Source organism: Nansenia antarctica (genome assembly GCF_963989245.1).
Source record: "Nansenia antarctica genome assembly, chromosome: 8".
NCBI lineage: Eukaryota > Metazoa > Chordata > Actinopteri > Argentiniformes > Microstomatidae > Nansenia > Nansenia antarctica.
Genome location: NC_137678.1, coordinates 13,682,173 through 13,702,316, shown reverse-complemented (window position 1 = coordinate 13,702,316; position 20,144 = coordinate 13,682,173). Strand labels below are relative to the sequence as shown.

General features: G+C 44.2%; 1 protein-coding gene across 1 annotated transcript; it reads right to left on the bottom strand.

Annotated features, from left to right (window-relative positions):
- Positions 1-1,153: 1,153 nt before the first annotated feature.
- On the bottom strand, positions 1,154-17,041 carry mkrn1 (makorin, ring finger protein, 1; the record flags this gene model as incomplete). The annotated part of the gene is made up of 8 exons (XM_080537855.1): positions 1,154-2,387; positions 3,015-3,159; positions 3,651-3,761; positions 4,319-4,533; positions 5,525-5,748; positions 8,951-9,231; positions 15,956-16,087; positions 16,959-17,041. The coding sequence occupies 8 exons, from the start codon at positions 17,039-17,041 to the stop codon at positions 2,175-2,177; spliced, it is 1,404 nt and encodes a 467-aa protein (XP_080393981.1). The 3' UTR covers positions 1,154-2,174.
- Between the last annotated feature and the right edge of the window lie 3,103 nt (positions 17,042-20,144).

The window sequence follows — 20,144 nt, the reverse complement described above, 5'->3', positions numbered from 1 at the left end:
GACAACACATTTGAATAGTTCACCTCCTTTTGTTTAAACTCAAGACAATGTTGATCCACACCAGGCTGCTTTTTCCTATTTTATATTTAGATACTTAAACATTTCCCTAATGGAGGAGACCACACTGTCCACTGCAGGATATGAAACACGCCATGGGTGGGTTGCTGCCTCGGACGACAGAGACCTTCAGTAAGAGGACAAAACATTTTTTTTGAGAGACGGCCAACCTTGAATTAATATGTCTCTGTAAAAGGATCCTTGGCATAAGCTTTAAAGTCGGTGACATGAAAAACAGATCTATTCTGAACGTAATGGTGCTGGCTGTTACACACTGATAAGAACATATCGACCTATAACAAACAAGCTAATGGCCTTCTGCGCTATCATCTGTCATACCGTGAGTCCAAGTCAGTCACCCCTGGTGTTGAGGTAAGAGACGGCTTTAAGATTGCAAAAATACATCATTGTTGGAGGTTTTGTAGTTTACTTCTCCATTTCTAACATAACGTATAATTGTTTCAGGGGGGGCCCCATGCAGTATTCTAGCCTAAAACATATTTTCAGGGTTCCCACACCTTCTGAAACATCAAATTCAAGCACCTTTCAAGGACTTTCAAGACTCAATTCCCTCAAATTCAAGGACCCGACACGGCATAGTTTGAGACAGATCTAGATTAGAATTTATATAATAGGAACTCTCCGCTCACAGACAACAATTAAAAAGATACCAGATGGTCTCTTGCCTTCTCTACCACAGCACAGCAAAACAATATTTGTGAAATATGTTTCATGTTTCAAGTTAAGCAATACAGACTAGTTGACGAGAGTTGAGAGAGAGCGGAATTCAAGCACTTTCATTTTTTTTTTCAAATTCACAAACTTTCAAAGATTTCAAGGACCCATGGGAGCCCTGTATTTAAAGTATTTGTTTTTGTTCAAATATGTTGTGGTGCACAATGCAAAACAAACACAAACCATTGTTATGCAACATGAACATGCAAATAACATTGACTCTGAATCCGTTTGAGAGCACAATGAGTAATGGAACACAAGAGAAAGAAATGAAACCCACTCTGTAAGCTGCAAAACTTTCATAATAAACTTTTAATTTTCAAGTTAAGATGGATGACTCTGGACCAATAGAAAACAGACATTTCAGTAAAAACATATGCATTCCAATAGAGTTCAACAAGAACTGACCAGCTTTAGTTTTTGTGGAGGGGCCATCTGTTAGGCTGGCTTTATAATGCATTAAACACTTGAAGCAAAACAAAGAAATATCTACATGTAATTATAGACATGGTATCTGAGAAACATTCAGCCTCGTTCTTTTCTGCATTTAAGTCTGTTGCCTGTTTGATGATTATTCCAAATCACAAAGTGTCACTTAAGCTTGGTTCTGAGGAAAGGACTTGTCATTAGGTACCACAGGTGTTCCTGAACGGGTGCGATTCAGGACGGTTAAAATGTGCACTTGGGCCCATTATAAAACTACTTTAGAGATAAAAAGTGTGTTCACCGACATTCCGCCCTTGACAGAGGAAGAAGAGGAAAGCGAAGTGAACATAAGAGTGCTTTTGTGCAATGTGAACAAAGGAAGCTGACCGCTGCCTCCACCCAATTCAATTCAGTGCATGAGAAGAGGAATATTCCAGAACCACTATACAGCCATCACCAGTAACAAGTGTAGTTGTGCAGAGTAGGTAGGTGTATCCTCAAAGTCTCCAAAACAAGATAATACAACACCTGGGGTAGATGATACACAAGTCAAACCCACACCCACAAATAAACTGAACAAGGTTTTATGACCAATATTTTAACGTTTTTTTTGTTATTTCTCATTTTCTTTTCTTTTTGTTGTTTTATCTTTTTTTTTGTCTTTTTTGTTTTTGTTTTGTTTTTTTCCAGATGGAACCGGACAAGGACAGGAAGATTCACAAGGACAGCGTTCTAGAAAATGTTTAGCATGAGCGCACCACCAGCCTCTTCATCTTTTTGTCTTTTTTATTTAGTTCATTTTTAATAATGGCCTGCTTAAAGGCACTGCCACAACACAGGGGGAAAAAGCTACTGTCCATCACTCACACGAGACAGTCCATTCTAGTGTCTAGTATAGGTGGGGGAAGTGAGGGCGGGAAGGGGTGGGGGGGGGGGCAGGTTAGCGGGCAGGAGTGCTATAGATAAATCTCATAGATGTCGTCCAGCTCTTCGTGAAACAAGTCCCATTCGTCCTCCGAGTCCGTGACCTCATCATCCGTGCCGGCGGCCAGAAGCATGAGGAGCATCTCACTCAGCTCGAACGTCACCATCTCCTCGTCCTCGGTGTCGAATGAGTCGCCGCTCTCCCGCTCGTCGAAGATGTCCCACAGGGGCGTTCGTCTCGAGTTCTGGGAAATGGAAAAGGTGTGGGAGGGGGGGGGTTGATGTTGTTAAAACTAAATGAGGTCTGGTGGGTTGTATTTTGCCATGCCTAACCGTGGGCTGATTCAAAATCACACAACATAAAAGAAGGTGCGGTGCATGAAGTCTATTGGAAATCTACCACCTCAAAATTCAGTTAGAAGTAACAAACTTTTCAAAACTTTTCCTTATCATACACACCCCCCCCCCCCCCCCACTATAAACACGAGAGTAACCCCCCCCCCCCCCCCATGGCGATAACATCCATTCCACCCCACCCCATAGTTCTTCATTACACTATATTTTGTATTTTTCTGTTTATTTCTGATATGTGACATGCCCCCCTCCCCCGTTTTTTCTTTTCTTTTGCTTGTGTTTTTTGTTTGTTAAGAAAAATACATGCTCTGTTATTGTTTATGGACAATGTACTGCATATGGGGAAGTGCAAAACCAGTTTTCTACTCTTATCTGGGACAATAACCTTCCCCACGAACACTAGTTGTTCTGATGTCCTGTTGTGTACATGTCTTCATGTGAAATTCAATTTAAAAAAAATCTATATATATTTAAAAAAAAATCTCTATAAAAAAAAATTCCTCCCTCAGGGTTCTTACCCGGTTCCTCCCGTTAGAGCCCGTCTGCCTCCTCTGGGGCTGCGGCTCCTCCAGGCTTCCGTCGGGGAAGGCGTGCTTGTAGAAGCAGTTGGAGCCGAACGGGCAGGTCCCACGGCCCTCGTCGAAATATCGACACGCTTTGCTCCTGGTGGTTATGGACGGAAAACAGGGGAAGGAGGTTCAGCAGGTCATACACTCTACTTTTAAAAAAAAATGCCGGTCGAGAGAGGACGCTGGCGTTGCTTGTTCGCCGCTTCTCCGCCCGAAATCTAGATATACTTGCAGTGGTCTAATTAATTTTTTGATGACTAAATCTAAATCTAAGTGTCTTTGTAGGACGTATTATTATTACTATTATTATTATTACTGCTGTAACGCCTCATAGTTCCCACGAACCCAGCTGGGACATACTACTGCATCCATCCTGCTGAAGCTAAACAAGGACAGTGATCGGAAACAGCTCTGGACTTGAGTGATTGATGAGGAAGCTCCTCAGACAAATATCAATCAAAAGGAAGATCTCGTTTACTAAAGTGGTAGTCTGGCAGAGCACTTTGCATCGAGTATACACTCAATGGATAAACAGGCTTTTAATTTATTTACAGTGGGCCATATAATGAATCCAATAATCTGTACCCCATGCCATCCTTGTATTTCTGGATGAGTTTCTGCTTGTCCTCCTTGTCCTCCACCCAGTACTCGCTCGGGATGACGAAATTGGACGTGATCCGACACTCTGGGCAGGACCTGGTGGAGAAGCACAAGATTTTAAAATGTGGAAGGTAAAAAAATAAATAAAACATCTTTCCAAACATTTAACGTGCTCACATAATAGGATTTTAAGACTTGAAAGAAAAAGTCATTGCACAACAAACCCTGGGACAGCGGGGTGCCATTTTGTAACAGCAACATAGCTAAGAACTTCAAAGGAACAACAAAAGTGCCCCAGGGGGGGCACAACATAATCTAGACACACCACAATGGAGAAGCACTCCCACTCCACCCCCCCCCCCCCCATCCATTTTCCAACCCCCCCCCCCACCCCTGGAGCCTGTCAGTTTCCTCCTTCCCTTGCCCACCTTTCAAGGACTTTCAAGACTCAATTCCCTCAAATTCAAGGACCCAACACGGCATAGTTTGAGACAGAACTAGATGAGAATTAATATAATAGGAACTATCCGCTCACAGACAACAATTAAAAAGAGAGGCTTGAATGTGTGAACACTAGATGGTCTCTTGCCTTCTCTACCACAGCACAGAAAAACAATTTCAAGGATTTCAAGGACCGTGGGAGCCCTGCTTACTTGATGATTTTGCTCTCAAACTGCTTGGCGCTCCTCCACTTGCGGATGCACTTGAGGCAGTAGCAGTGGTTGCAGTTGGACAGGATGCCGAAGCGACGCTCGCTGGGGTTGGTCTTCTCAAACACCACCTCCATGCACACGCCGCACATCATGTCCTTGCTGCGCTGGATGGCGAACGAGATCTCCATGTCCTTCTCGTGAGCTTCGATGCAAGCCTGAGGGTGGGGAGTTGGAACAAGGCCTGTTAGAAACCACTAGAAATACCTACAATCAGTAGTACAGAGCCTGGACTCTTAAGACGTTAATTTTGTGTTTTTTCTATGTTTTTAGCAGTTTTTTGTTTTAGTCTTTTTAACTCTGTAGCACTCTGAGATTCTTTTGAATGAAAGGTGGAATACAAATAAAGTGCATTATTATTATTATTACAAACACTTCATCCATCGAAGCAGTGTTTTTCCCCCCCCCAATTCTGGCCCTCAGATACCGTTTTTCCTATAGCACTTGCCACTAGTAGTGTCTGGGCACATAAAAAAGCACTGCCAAGCTAGAAGTACTAAAGGGGGTGGCTGAATTCAGTTTGTATGGTGGCTAAGAGGGTTTGATTCAGGGTGAAGCTTGTATAGGGTCCGTTACCTTTCAACCCCCCCCCCCCCCCCCCGTACCAAACTACGGACCTTTTGGGGACAGAGCCTTCAGCGTGGCTGCACCTACCCTCTAGAACACTCTCCCCATAGTGATCCGCAATGCACCCCCCTACCCTGGACTCCTTCAAAGCAGCCTTTGGTCCCCTAGTCACTGTCTCTGTTTTGTCTTGTTTGTTTTCTGTTTTGTCTGTCTGACCATTTCCTTTAGAATTGTCAAACGTCCTTGGGTTTTATGAGAGGCGCTATATAAATCCAAGTTATTAAGTGTATCCCACAACTCAACCCCTGGGTGAGCTAGAGAAACGCGGTCTTCGCCGGGGGGTGCAGGGGAGTTAGCTAGTTCGCTAGCGTTAGTTAGCTAACGCTAGTAAGCAAGCGCTAGCTAGCTCGGCCCCTGGGTGAGCTAGAGAAACGCGGTCTTCGCCGGGGGATGCAGTGGAGTGGCCCAGGTGCAGGCGGGGTGGCCCAGAGGCCACTGAGTTGCCCCCTACTGGCTGTGAGGGGCAAGCACACTTCACAATTTCCACAGGAATTGTCCCTGTCTAGTTATTATTATCGTTACCTTGGTGTGCTCCGATCGCTGGGAGTTGTCGGTTGGGTGGAGCACCTGCAGACCGCACATGTCACACACGTCGCCGTGGAGATAGGCGCAGTTGAGGCCGTAGCGGCATTCGCCCATGGCGGCGTACGGACACAGCTGCTTCCTCAGCTCTTTGTCGTCCGCAGCTGGGTCCTTCTCAATGTCCTCTATGAGGAGGCCTGGCCTCTCCTCCTTCCCGGGCTCAGCTAGAGAGAGAGACAGACAACCAGACAACCAGACAACCAGACACACACACACACAGACAACCAGACACACACACACACACACACACACACATTAAAGCCAAGGCAACATAAAAAAGCACTGCCAAGGCTACTTCTACTTACCATCACCAACTGCTAGAAGTGCTAAAGGGGATGGCTGAATTCAGTTTGTCTGGTGGCTAAAAGGGTTTAATTCAGGGTGAAGCTTGTATAGGCTCCGTTACCTTGCTCAGCTAGACACACACACACATTTTCTAAAGCCTTTCTGATAAGAAATACCCTTTTATTACTGGAAAAGGAAACAAAATTGTCAATCGAGCAACTCTGTGGAATGACCCTGCTGGTTAATCTGACCAGATGGACACATTTGTGACCGACCGAGCTCTTACAGGAACAACAGCGGTTTAGTTCTCAAACTCAGAAACCTTGACTTCTACATGAGAACAAAATGATAGTAACACACTGCATGAGGCCACAGCATTCCCAGCACTCCCCAATCTGCTCTCCTTTTTTTTTTTAAATTAGTTTTTCAGATTTTTTATCCCCTTTTCACCCAATTTGGTAGCCAATTTAACCCAACTTAGCATCCAATTATCCCCTGCCTAGTGCGAAGGATCCGCCGCCCGACCCCGTGGCCGGCAGTCCCAGAGGAGGTCGCCAGGCAGACTAGGCTGACTGGCTCCTCGAGCCCAGTACCGTTACTCCAGCACCAGACGGGGGCGGTGTTGCGCGACGGATCCTAGTCCAGAAATACTCCTATACCATCCTCGGAAGCGGCCGGCCAATATGCCGCTTCCCGTGTGCCTCCCAATCTGCTCTCCTGAGGGTACCAGAGAGATGAACACCTGTTCTGGTCTCCTGATGGTGTACCAAAATCAAATCAATCACGTTTTATTTGTATAGCGCATTTCTCACAAGATGTGACTCAATGCGCTTCACATGATGACAGAGCACGCAAGCAGGCAAAGGTAAAAAAAAACTGTACACTGCGCATCCTGGAAAAATTCCCTTGCTCTACTCATAGAGCGACTACTACCAGTTTAACCCTAACCCTACCAGAGAAGATGAACACCTGTCCTGCTCTCCTGAGGGTGTACCAGAGAGAGGAACACCTGTTCTGGTCTCCTGAGGGTGTACCAGAGAGAGGAACACCTGTTCTGGTCTCCTGAGGGTGTACCAGAGAGAGGAACACCTGTTCTGGTCTCCTGAGGGTGTACCAGAGAGGTGAACACCTGTTCTGTGTAAGACTAGGGAGCCTTCGGCTGCATTGTAGACCAAGAGAAAACACCAGCCTGTACTGAGCCTCTCACAGCAACATGTACAAGTGAAGTTACGGTTCAACTCGATTTCGGCTGCCTGCCAATTATGTGCCGTGTCTTTAGAACACCCACGACGATCATCTTTAAAAAGTTAACCACCACATCAGAAAACATTTTGCAGACTTGAACATTAAACATAGAATATAGAATATGAAAGATTTCAGGGGGTTGGGCTTATTGTAGGTCATTTGGGAGACTACAGGTTGGCTAAAGCTTAAAGCCAGTTGTAACTAGACTCGTTACATTAAGGTGATAGAGAATGTTTACGGCCCATCAATTTCAGATACTGTACATGTTAACGTTCATCCTTGAACCAGATACACACAGTGCTCTGGACCTTGGCAGCGGGAAGGCATTGTTGGCATACCAACGGCACCGCGGTGCTCAGCCCACACACCCACTTCTGGGGAGGCTGTGGCGCAGGAGGTAGAGCCACCGTCTAACGATCGCAAGGTCGGTAGATCGGCGGTTCGAGCCCCGGCTAGCCACATGTCGAGGGGTCCTTGGGCAAGACACTGAACCCCAAATTGCTCCCACCCACACACCCCCCCCCCCCCCACACACACACACTCACCCACACACACAGGGTTCGAGTTATGTGGGAGCCAATGGGAGCTCAGCTCCCATAAGGAAGGTCTGAGCTCCCATGAAAGCAGTAAAATCATACATCTGTGGGGGTCGCTAATAATACATTACCACAACCATTATTTGATCAAAAATGTCAATGTAATGAGTATTATTTATATTTATTTATATGATAAATATTCTAAAATAAACACGTTTTCCAAAAGAACTACGCGCACCAGCATTAATCTCCTGTAAATGACAGTATGCCTTTGACTGCCTGCACTTTACCACCAAGACACTATGGGGCGCAGTAGAATATTGTGCAACAGCAGAATATGATCGTTGAGAGCTTGCGAACGTGAAAACACGATTATTGAGAAGAAAATATTCAGTAGCTAGCTATCATGCCGCCCCAAAAAAGGCCACTGCTGCCGACCGAGTCGACAAGCCTGGAAAGTTTCGGGTTTTCATCCAAGAAACCAAACTTGAATTCAGCTGCACCTGTTATGACACCTAACGTTGAAACTGTTGAAATAGCAGAGCTCAAACAAAAGCAAGTGCTTCCGAAGAAAGTAGCAGAACTCACCTCCAGTATGTATAAGGAGACAGCTAGTTCGTTCAGGGCAGCCTATACTGTCGCTAAAGAAAGGATGCCTTATACAAAACTGAATCCAATTATGAAACTTAATGAGATGAATGGCGCGACAGTTGGCCCCTGCTCACCGATCCGATCATTCATGTGCCCAGATTGTAGAGCACATTGCACAAGAGATGAAACAAATTAATTTCTAATGTCAAATCACTTGATTCCCGTAGTAGCATAACATTAGATGAAAGCACAATTCATGGACGAGCATACATGATTATTTATGTCAGGTGCGATGTCACTGGAAATGGAGATGTGGACAATGTGTCGTGCTAACAGTGAAAGTGAATGGACTGTATAGCAAAAACAAAAAAATTATTGGCCGAGATACCCGTGACTATCGCTTATAGCTGTTGTTTCATGTGGTGCTGTTGATGTGGTGAAATGAGTAGCCTATGGCTAATTAAAACTTGTAAGTCCCAATGCTGTGTGGGCATTATTCACGCGCGTGCATGAGAACATTTCGCACTGTTATTTTGGAGACCCCCACAAAGCTCAGCTTATAACTCGAACCCTGCACACACACTCACCCACACACACACACTCACCCACCCACACACTCACCCACACACACACTCACACCCACCCCCACACACACACTCACCCACACACTCACCCTCACCCACACACTCACCCACACACACACACTCACCCCGGCCACAGTAGGGCTGCCCCGGCACAAACTCTGCAGCGTTGACCCAGTCCCCCGCCCCTGAGCCGAGCGGCGTCTCATCGGGGCTGTCGGCCGTCCCGCTTGGTCCACTGAGCGCGGGGTCTGGAGCAGCGCTGGGGGCAGCGAGGGGGGGGGCGGAGGAGGCGTCTGGAGCAGCGCTGGCGAGGGGGGGGGGGAGGGGGGCGCAGCGCAGCGGCGGCGTCTGCGGCTCGGGTCCTGGCAGGTCGTCGTCCTGCTTGGCTGGTTTGGAGTGTTCGAACCTGCAGGAGAGATAAAAGGATCACATTTACATTCAACTGTATTGTCATTGCAGGGTACAAAGTGCAACCAAATGCAGTTTAGCATCGAACCAGAAGTGCAAATAGTATATATATATAAATGTTGTGTTTAAATATAAGTATATAATACATGATAGTGCAGTATGTCATGTTTTGTAATGTTTATTTATATAGCACATTTTACAATGCCAAAAAACAGCCGACCAAAGTGCTTAACAGAAAACACTAGTTTTAAAAAAAGAGGGGGGAAACAGATAAAAATACACTAAAAACAAGGTGCAATACAAAATACAAGTGCAGAAATACAAGTACAAAAATGTATGGCAAGTATGGTAGTTAGAGGTATATACAGGAAAGGATAGTAAGTTACAGTAAGTTACTAAATTGATGTTGGAATGATCATCATATCACTCAGGACATTTGCTGACTATTACACCGAGATCTCTTTTCCTCTCAACTTCTGATTTATGACTACCTGGAATTGTAAAGATCCTATGTGGAAAAAGATCTGTCAGTGTTCAGACGCCCAACACCAGCTAAATGGTTGTTTCTGAAGTCTATTTCTATTCTACAGACCAGGGGTGCATTTGTTTAATGGTTCTCAAGGGACGTAAAGTTCCATTCATGCATATCTGAGTGAGGCACACAAAGCACATACTTCCAGAGGAAGGCTACACAGCGTCTCCCAGGCTATCTACATCTACACAGGCCTGAGATCAGAAGGCTATCAATATTTATGCTAGTCTTTCCACATTTATTTGACCTTTATTTAACCAGATAAAATCAGTTGAGAACAAATTCTCATTTTTTCAATGATGATCTGTGCCAAGAGGCCCCGGCAAGAAATAAAAACAAACAATAAAACAGAAATACTCAGGGTCAACACAGAACAATACATGAGAACGGCAAAGACAGTGAAGATAAAATAAATAAAAACAAAGTCAACTAACCTATGGGTGAAAAGAGGGGCACATAAAGCACTGTTTGCATAACATCCACTCCAACTAGACTTTTTTTCAAAGTGTCTAGCTCAAATTGAGTGTAGTCGTCAAATGGGACACACCACTGCTATGGTGCTTTAAAAATACCTAATAGCAGCCTAAAAATAGGCCTTGGCCAACTCATCAAAAGAAATTATGAAGGCTTCATTTCGACAGTTTCTTATCCAGTAATGGAACTTGCGTATGCAAGGCTGACCTTGTCTTTCAGCATGTTTGGACTCGGGCTAAAACATTGTTTTGGTTGTTGTTGTTGTTTCTATCTCAGTGGAAACCAACGCCACTGGAGGAGGGTGTATTGTCATTCATGAATTAACATTAGGCTGAACAACATTTACATGAACGTGTCCCTGAATTTGGATAAAAACACTGAAGGATAGAGAAAGGACTGGATGGAATTAAGAATAAAGACATGTCTGTCTGTCTGACATGTATGTATTTCCCAGTACAACTTCAGACAGTTATGTATATGTAGGCTACATGACAACACGGACTCTACACACCAGTGGTCACATGACCAACTTATGAAGACAAAGTACATCTGACATAGATAGGCTACGGGTCTAGGACAAAGGGAACTAAAATCACTGATCCACCATAGGCTGTGTGTGCGGGGGAAACATTCCAATCATTTGTAAAGACATAACCACCACACATGTGAACTTAAACTCAATGCACTTGGATCAATGCATACTGAACAACAACACTAAAGTGCTGGTTGGCTAAACCGCTAACCTTTTACAGATCCTATACGCAGCACATCACGCTATAAGCAACAATGAATCCCCGACCACACAGTTTCAAGCAGTGAAGCTTATAGTAATCAGGACATAATTAGCATGACACTATGCTAACTTTACCAGCTATTGCTAAGATTGAAACTTTCGCGTTTCATGATTACTGCTGCTGCCTACTGATACAACCAAACATGAGGTGCGTTTCCATAAAACATTCTGATTCACATTTCAAGGTAATTCGCATCAGTTTGAGATGATTCGCATGAGGATTTTTATGGAAACGGCTTGATGCGAATCACCTCTAATACGCACAAACTCGGTACGCTCGCTTGAGGTGGTTTTTGCCGTATGCGAAATCACCTCTGATTCGCATCAAGTTTTATGGAAACAGGTAATTTGAACTCTGACGTAGAGAATTTCAACTCACGTGCCTCAGCTGTTTCTGCTGTCTGCGTCTTCCTGGGTATTCCCTTACGCGTGATGAAAACATGTGTTCATGTTTTATTGTTAAGTCACACTACACACGTGTAACAGAGTCAGATTCTTAGGCTTCGGATCCTTGACAGTGCAGCACAGACAAATAAGGCCAATAAGCCAAGATAATAAAGTGACAATAATGACGACATAATTAAGACATAATTGAGCGAGAAAATTGGACAAGTGAATGTCACAATTTTGGCGCTAGATGAAATACCACCCAAGCGACATCACAGACATGGATGGGACCTATACTATACTGTTGACCTATACTATACACATTACTATAGCAAAGGAATTGACGACAAGCGAGACAATATCTTTAGGACACCCACCATGCCTGCTCATTCAACTGTTAATAGGTGTTGTGGGCTGAGAGAGACAGAGAGAGACAGTAAGAAAGAGAGAGACAGAGAGAGAGAGAGAGACATCGATCACCTTTCACAATGGACGAGCAGACGGACGATCACTATCTTTGTATCAGCCAGATTTTTATCACATCTGGCTGTCGCCACCAACTGTCTACAATACCCTCACACACCTTCCTTAGAATAGCACATTCTAACAGGACAGCGGTACAGGGCCATCAGGTCAAAAACATCACGCCACTTGAACAGTTTCTTCCCCAAAGCCATAGCCCTCCTCAATAACTCCTGATCATTGCACCTTGCACTTTACATGTTCTTGCACTTAGTTGTACAGTATATTTATTCATAATATTCACTCATATTGGTACTGGATATTGTGTCTTGAGTTTTGTTGTATTGTCATCTTGCTGTTGTATGTACTGTAGCTTGTTCAGCATGGAGAATACGAAGTCATGTTCCTAGTGCACTGCACATGGCGAATAAAGTTGAGTTGAAATGAAATGAAACTACATTATTTGCTCTCCAACCGGTACTGAGAACAATAGGTTTTATTAATTAAAAAAAAGGAGAAATAGGAGGCTATAGTTAGAAGGGGGACTCGTTGTACCATATCTCTCCAAGACACTGCTAGAGCACTATTTAATAAAGCATAGGAGCAGGGGGTTACACACTGAATTATCTGCCACGAGGGACTCAATTTAAATGTCATTGGAAAGAGAAACACTTGGATTAGGCTAGTCCATCATCTGTGATTATGTAGATGGATTTTGGTGGCGCCAGGGACTTGATTTCAACGTGTACACTATAACTATTACACTATAACTTCTTGAAGGCACCCTCACTAGCCTCTTAATGTCAAATTAGGTTGGTCTCTAATATACAAATAACCAGTTAACAAGAGAGCTCAATGCTCACTTCCTGTAAGACTAGACTAGACTGGCTCTCCCAGTTATGAGACAGATACGAATACAGATTGCAGAGTTCTCCTCAACTAGCGCCAGATTTGGCACACAGGCTAACTGCAAAACGAATTGACTAGTAGGCATAACTGGGGCAGTGATCAACATCAGGCAGGTCTGGGCGCTTGGGTGCGACACTATTTGCATCCCCCATACCAATTGTCACAAGCTATTATTGACAATAATTAGGCTACATAAAAATACTAGTCATAAAACATACATTAAAATAAGATCAAACATGACTATAATAATAGCCTAATAATAATAATGCATTTTATTTATGGGCGCCTTTCAAAGCACTCAAGGACACCTTACAAAGCATAATTAAAAACAAGCAACAGACCAAGCTCAAACAGTGATCCAAACAAACAAAAACAAAACAAAACAAAACAAGACTTAAAAACAACAATCAGTTAAAAATACGGCAGTTTAAAAAGGTGAGTTTTCAGGCAAGATTTGAAGGTGGAGAGAGAGTCAATATTGCGGATGTCTTGTGGAAGAGAGTTCCAGAGACCCAACTATGAAACATACAAATGTAATAAGGAAAAAACGGATAGTCCGTGTCGACAGGATGTCTGCTAGGTGTGCCCATGCCCATTCATCTGCGACACAATGTACCCGGAACACTTGTAGTGGCTTCAGTTGATTCAGGCAATTCCTTTGGCTCACAAACACAGAGAGTGATTCACGTGTAAAAACACAATATGTTTACATATCATGTAAACATCATAAGTGGTCCCGAATGCAACCAACGACTGTAATCATCATTTCAAATCAGTAGGCCTATACTAATCAGTCTGTCTTGAAACCCCTCCTCTACATTAGTTGGTCATGTGACCCCTTGTCAGGGGGTTGAGTTTGTTCAGTCATGTATACCATGACTGTTAGAAGAAATCAATGGGAATAAATGTACATGTCTTATGTTTGACCCGTCATCTATTATTCAGTGTTTTATTTTCAGATTCTATAATTATACCATACATAATGTGCAACTAAGCCTACTTTTGTTTTACAAAATTAAACTTTGACTTTTCTGAATCTTTAGCCTACTTGTTACTTGACACTTCTCGATGTCCCAGGACATCAAACCACTGGCATGATGCATGATTGATGAGGTGGTCACACCACTTTGTCATAAGGTGGACAAATGAAAAGAAGAACTAAAAAACAGCCTCTCGTCGAATAAACAACCATACATCCGCCCAGAGCGTCGAGGCTTTTCAAAAATGAGCTAAGACACACCTTTTCTCCCTGGCCTTTGACCTGAGGTGAGCCTGCCTCCCAACACTGCACTTTTTGTACTTTTATTTCTGCACTTTTGTATTGCACCTAGTTTTTAGTGTATTTTTATCGGTTGTTACTCTTTTACTGGTGTTTTCTGTTAAGCACTTTGGGCGGCTGTTTGTGTCTTTGTAAAATGTGCTATATAAATAAATATTACTTACTTACTATATAGGCTTTAAAAATAAACAATTTTTGGCCACCTCAACATTTTTGGCATGTGATCAATGCAGTCCTAGATTGAGTTTGATTTCATTACATACAGTACGTTACCAACGTACCATCATTGTGTGGACAATGGACAAGCCTTGCAGGAAAAACAAGACCCCCCCCCCCACAGTATATAGGATGACTAATGTTCACTGACAGACAGAGAGCGCTGCCATGCCATACATAGCATGGAAGAAATGCCCTTATCTTTCCTCAAACCGCCCCTTCACGTTCCCAAGCATTCCCAGAGCCCACTGCTAGTCCCCACGGCGGCCTTAGAAACCCCCCAGAGCATTGGGCAAACAAGACGGAGGAGGGGGGGGGGGGCTTCGAGGTGCGCATAAATAAATGACAGAGGAGCGCGGTGGTGCTGCAGAATGGCGGAATGAACCGACTGAACCCGGCAACAGCGACAGAGAGGGATGGGAGGGGGGGGGGGGAGAGAGGGAGAGAGAGAGGGACTTAGAGAAAAGAGACACACAGAGGGTTATGCAATTGCCATGCAGGCTGCAGTGAGCTCCGTCTGGCCTGGGAGCTGCAGGGAAAGAGACAGAGAAGCACCACAATAGGCCTCGCTACAGCCTGACAGAATTCATCCATAATAAAGCCCCCCACAGAGGGCCCCTGTCATTCTCTTTGGCTCTTCATGGAGGCTGCAGAGCCCCCCGCAGATCAGGGGGTATAATGAGGACATCCCTCCCCAGTCCCACTGCATCTCAATCATATGGACAGAGGAATGTCTATCAATATAATAACAACAACAACAACACTACCCTGGATGGACTGCTACGGTCAAAGTCATAGCCCTCTCAGTAGGCAACCAATCAATATGAATTTGACTATTTCAGAGGATGAAACATTCAGCTAACAAAGACATTCCCCTGCAATAGACCTGGGAGCAGCGGTAACTATGGGGATCGCTTTTGAACTCAGACATATCAACCAGACAATTGTCTGCAATGGCTGGCTAATGTCTGGTTCTAGCTCAATGGGAAGTCTAGAGCCTTCTAATCAGTTCGAGTGAGATTTCTTAGGATGCTATCTAATGATTCTGCGTAAGCCTTACCTCATCTTTTCAACATCAAAGTGTCACATTCCAGTTTGACATTTCCCATCTCATCATTTACCAAATGTAACTGATATTATCAAGGCAATGAATTGTGACAATTCAAAAATTATGGAACATTTGTTTCCACGGTAACAGACACTCTGAAGGCAGTTTCACATGCTCCATAGAACAATGCAAATAGGAAGTGTTTGAGGTGGTGGGTCATGGTAACCCGTCACTAGGGCCGTCATGACCCCTCTCTGGTGGCTGGCCCCGGAACACAAACATGAACAACATGTTGACATTACCAGGAACCGGCGTTCTCTGGTGTCACGATTCTCAGAAGCCTAGCCAACCACACATGCTGTCATGAGGTCATTCAAAAACAAATGCTTTGATACTAATCGAAAGGTGTTAGCTAGTAAGGATACATGACACCTTGAATGTAGTGGCTAGTATTTAGAAAACACCATTGAGTGTGCTTTTGACTTTGAGCCAAAGAGACAACTGGGCGAACAGGCACAACTTACTCACACGGAAGACATGCGCCTACCGCCATAAAACTGACATTATTACTTTCCTTTTACAGAACACACTCATGGCATAATTCACATTTCATAGAGTTTACCTGCAACGGTCCCCAAACACACAGTTTCCTTTCTGAAAGAACTTGCAAATCATGGCTTCTGGTTTGCTGCTGGTGAGATCATGGGAATATCGACAGTTGCTCCCTTCTTTGCAAAGCCCATGCATGAAATACCTGCAACAACAACAACAAAAGTGTGTACCATTTCAGTTTAAAATCAGGTTCCAGCACTGTTTTGGGCTTAATTACAAATCACAACCCCAAAACGGATCTTTTGTATTCAGTTGACTATTTAACAAATCGTTGCTTTCATCAAAAATGTGAAATGTTGTACGTCATGTACACAGGAAAATGGCCACACACAGTAAGCCAATTCCCTTTCCGAGTGTCTATCTACTATGACAACATACAGACGTGTTAGTTCCTGAAAACAAATGGGTCTTTTTTTCCTTTTTTTCTGGATCAGCTGCAAAGTAGCAAGCTTAGTAACACCCAGCTGGAGTGAACCAATGTCTTCCGCTTGGAATGTTTATATTTATAATGCTGTTATGACAACAACCAACACAAGTTATAACACAAGTTATAACAGGCAGTGGTGGTGAGAATATCACACGCTATGACCCGTTTAGTCGACTAAACGTGTACTTTATTGAGATGCCCTAATTTCACTGTTATGTTATGAACTTGTCAGTCAGTCAGTGTTTCTATTTCCCAGTTTGAGCGTTGCGCCGGGGCTTTCATTATGGCGTTTTTTTTACATACGGCTTTTTCTCTTTGACCGTTACGGATGTTTTGCAAAAACCTAGTTGACTTGTCAGCGTCGGAGGAAAAACAACGGCGAGCCGAAGCGATCGCTGTGTCCTGACAAGCCAGCAGCTGTCTTTCGCATCGCGGCTGTTGGGACTATCACAACAAACAACACGGCACAAAAGACGCCGTTGTCAATCTCTCGCGAAACGCCCGAATCAACGGCGATCCGGTCTCAAACGGTGAATCACATCGAAGTCGACACGATTAAGTGTATTCTTGCGAGTATCGCTCTTACCTGCAAGTTACGTGTTTGGTCCAGCCTCCTGGTGTTGCTGGAGCCGCTGTGGATGCTGCTGCTGCTGCTGCTGCCTCCGCCATTGCTGTTTATGTTGAAAGCCTTAGCACCCGGATCTTCCGGAGAGCCGCGCTCCGACTCGGGAATATTCGGGAATGTTCGGAAATTAGTCTGAAATGCCGCCCTCCACCACCAGGAGGCGCTCTGTATTATTATACCATTGTATTGTAATTTTATAAATAACAATTGTATTGTATGAAGCTGCTCATTAATTGTTCATTAATAATAATAGTATGACAACAACCAACACAAGTTATAATAACACAAGTTATAACAGGCAGTGGTGGTGAGAATGAAGCTGCCCAGCTTCATACAATAACCGTACCAGCTTTTGATGAGGTCATAATAAATGGAATGGAATGGAATGGAATGGAAATGTGTCATAAAAGACGTTTTTTTTTTTTTTACACAGACCTGACTGTGACACTCTCTTTCATAAATGAATGCCCCCTGTCCCGTTCTATCTGATGTTAACATCATTAACAACAAACAGTGGTGCTCGACTCTAGTGGATAGTGAGTTGGACTGGTGATCGGATGGTTGTGAGTTCAAATCCCGCCTGAAACCACACCACTAGTGTGCCCTTGAGTAAGGCATTTAGCCCTAAATTACTCTAGGCGGTATGTCCCTGAAATTCGTAAATTCTAAATCGCTTTGGATTAAAAGAGTCACAAATTAAGGGGCGGCTGTGGCCACAAGTCGAAGTGTCCTTGGGCAAGACACTGAACCCCAAATTGCTCCCAATGAGCGGGCTGGCGCCTTGCATGGTAGCTTGCCGCCATTGGTGTGTGAATGTGTGTGTGAATGGGTGAATGAGAGGCCATTGTAAAGTGCTTTGGAATAAGGTGTTAGAGTAAGTCAGTCCATTTACAACAAAAACGTTGTTTGTTGTGTCGTGTATTCTTATTGATGATGAATCAAAGAACAGTTAGTTTAAGACAATTTAATCAGTTACAGGCAGATTCATACGTTACATGCGTTCTCCATGGACATCAGGGTGGGAAGAGAGCTCTCTGTGTCCCTCTCTCCCCTTTCCCCTCCAGAGGGGAGGGGCCAGCGTGCATGTGTGTCCCTGCTCAACCCCCAAAGGTCCCTGCTGGTCATCTGTGTCCCTGCATGCCCTGGCATGTGTGTGTGTCTAAAACATACCACATATTCATACATAGATCATACATACTACAGAAATATACTACACATCCCCCCTCGGACCACCCAGAGGGTGTTCCGAAACTAAACTACCATAAAACAAAAACAAAAACACAAAACCCCACAAAACATCCCAAAAAAAAAAAAAAAATTTTCAAATAAAATTAAAAATTAAAAAATAAACAACAACAGACAGAACAACTACACCAACACACAACACAAGAAGCACAATAACACAGACCAACCCAGGACCAGTATTAGGAACCAAAGACATCATAAACAAAAAATAGAAAACAACCAATAATAAAAAGAATTTTGAAAAAAAACAATTACAATTAAACTAAACACAGTTTATCATGCACAAATCAATACAGAAACTTCCAACGACCGATGTTTTCTTTGTCCTTGAAGCGTCGGGGTCAGAGGTTACTAGCACTTGTACCCAGTTGGAGAACAGCCTTTACCGCTGTCTCAGATTGACAACACTTCCATAGTCAGGAGCTTTCCATTTTCGTTGCGCTAGGAACAGAACCTCTCTCCTAGCTTTGTATAACCACCACATCACTTCTCAACTGACCTCAATCACACGATATAGAAACAAACAAACAATACACAAATAATGACATTCAGTTATCATAACACATAATTCTCCAACAGTAAGCATAGGACAAAGGGAATGCACTAATGCATAGATCTTCACCTCAGGTGAGGACTAGTCTTCTGAAAAGTTCATTAACGTGGACTGAGTGACTGATTTTCCAAAAACAGTCAATGAGGCCCTGCCTTCTAAGAAAGTCAAAAATCATGTCTGCTATAATAGGTGCTCCTATCTTGGCAAAATAAGTTTCCCATGCCCCTAAGACCGTTTCCAGCCATGCTATCATCTGCTGTCCATTCCCGTCGTTCCCTTTGATCTGCTGCTTCACTACCCTATTCATAGTCTTTAGTCTTTTCCTAACTGGTCGTCGTCCGTCAGTGTCATTGAGGTTAAGGCAGCCGCCTGGTCCCCTCCCACGCTGATCAAGGTCTGGGGAGTCGCCCTCAGCATCATCTGAAGCATGGTGCAGGCACTCGCCAGCATCCCCAGTAGCACAGGTGTCCAGGCTTTGGACACCCCCAGGCTGGACCTCCAGACTGTCAGCACTCTCTGCTTCGTTGATTTCTGGTTCATTGGCATCTGGACAGCTTTCCACTGTCCCCTCGGTTTCAGGCACTGCCGGTAATGTCACTGGCTGTAACACTGGCATTGCCACTGGCTCTGGCAACACCACAGCATCTCCTCGTAGCTCCTCCTTCTCAGGTTCTCTGGGGACCTCGGCACCTGTTGGCACAACATCCTGCCTACTCTGTACATCCACCCCCCTGTCCACCACCCGTGGCCCTATTGGGGTAGGGATATGCCCAGACACCACTGGTGTACCCACTCTGATGTTGTTTCTCCAACAGACCCCACATTGACCTAAAGCATGGTCAATCTGTTCCATCAAATATGGACTCCAAAACCCATATTTCTTGGTAATCTTGCGTCTTACCTCCCCCCTAGCCACATGTGCTAATCCATGAGCTTCCTGTATTAACATGCCTAATAAATCTGAGGGTGCTACAACCAACCCCTCATGATTCCTCCATAGACCTGTGTCATCCTGACTTGCCCCCCTTGCTAGCCAAACGCTCTTGTCTAACGTAGTTACTCTACTCTGTAACATCAATAAATCCTCAAGTGTGACCATGCCCTGTAATTGCTTTTCATGTGTGACCAGAAGACCTTTACCTGCCTTGTCTGCTCCTGTAATGGCTTTGGCTGCATCTTCTGCAGCCCTGTTACCTTGTGTGACATGTGATGAGTCAGACCTGTGTGTGGCACACTTCACTATAGCTAATTCCTTTGGCTTCATCATGGCTTGTAACAGCTTCATGATCTGTGCGTGATGCTGTATAGGCGTACCATCAGTTCTCTTAAAACCCCGCCCCCTCCATACA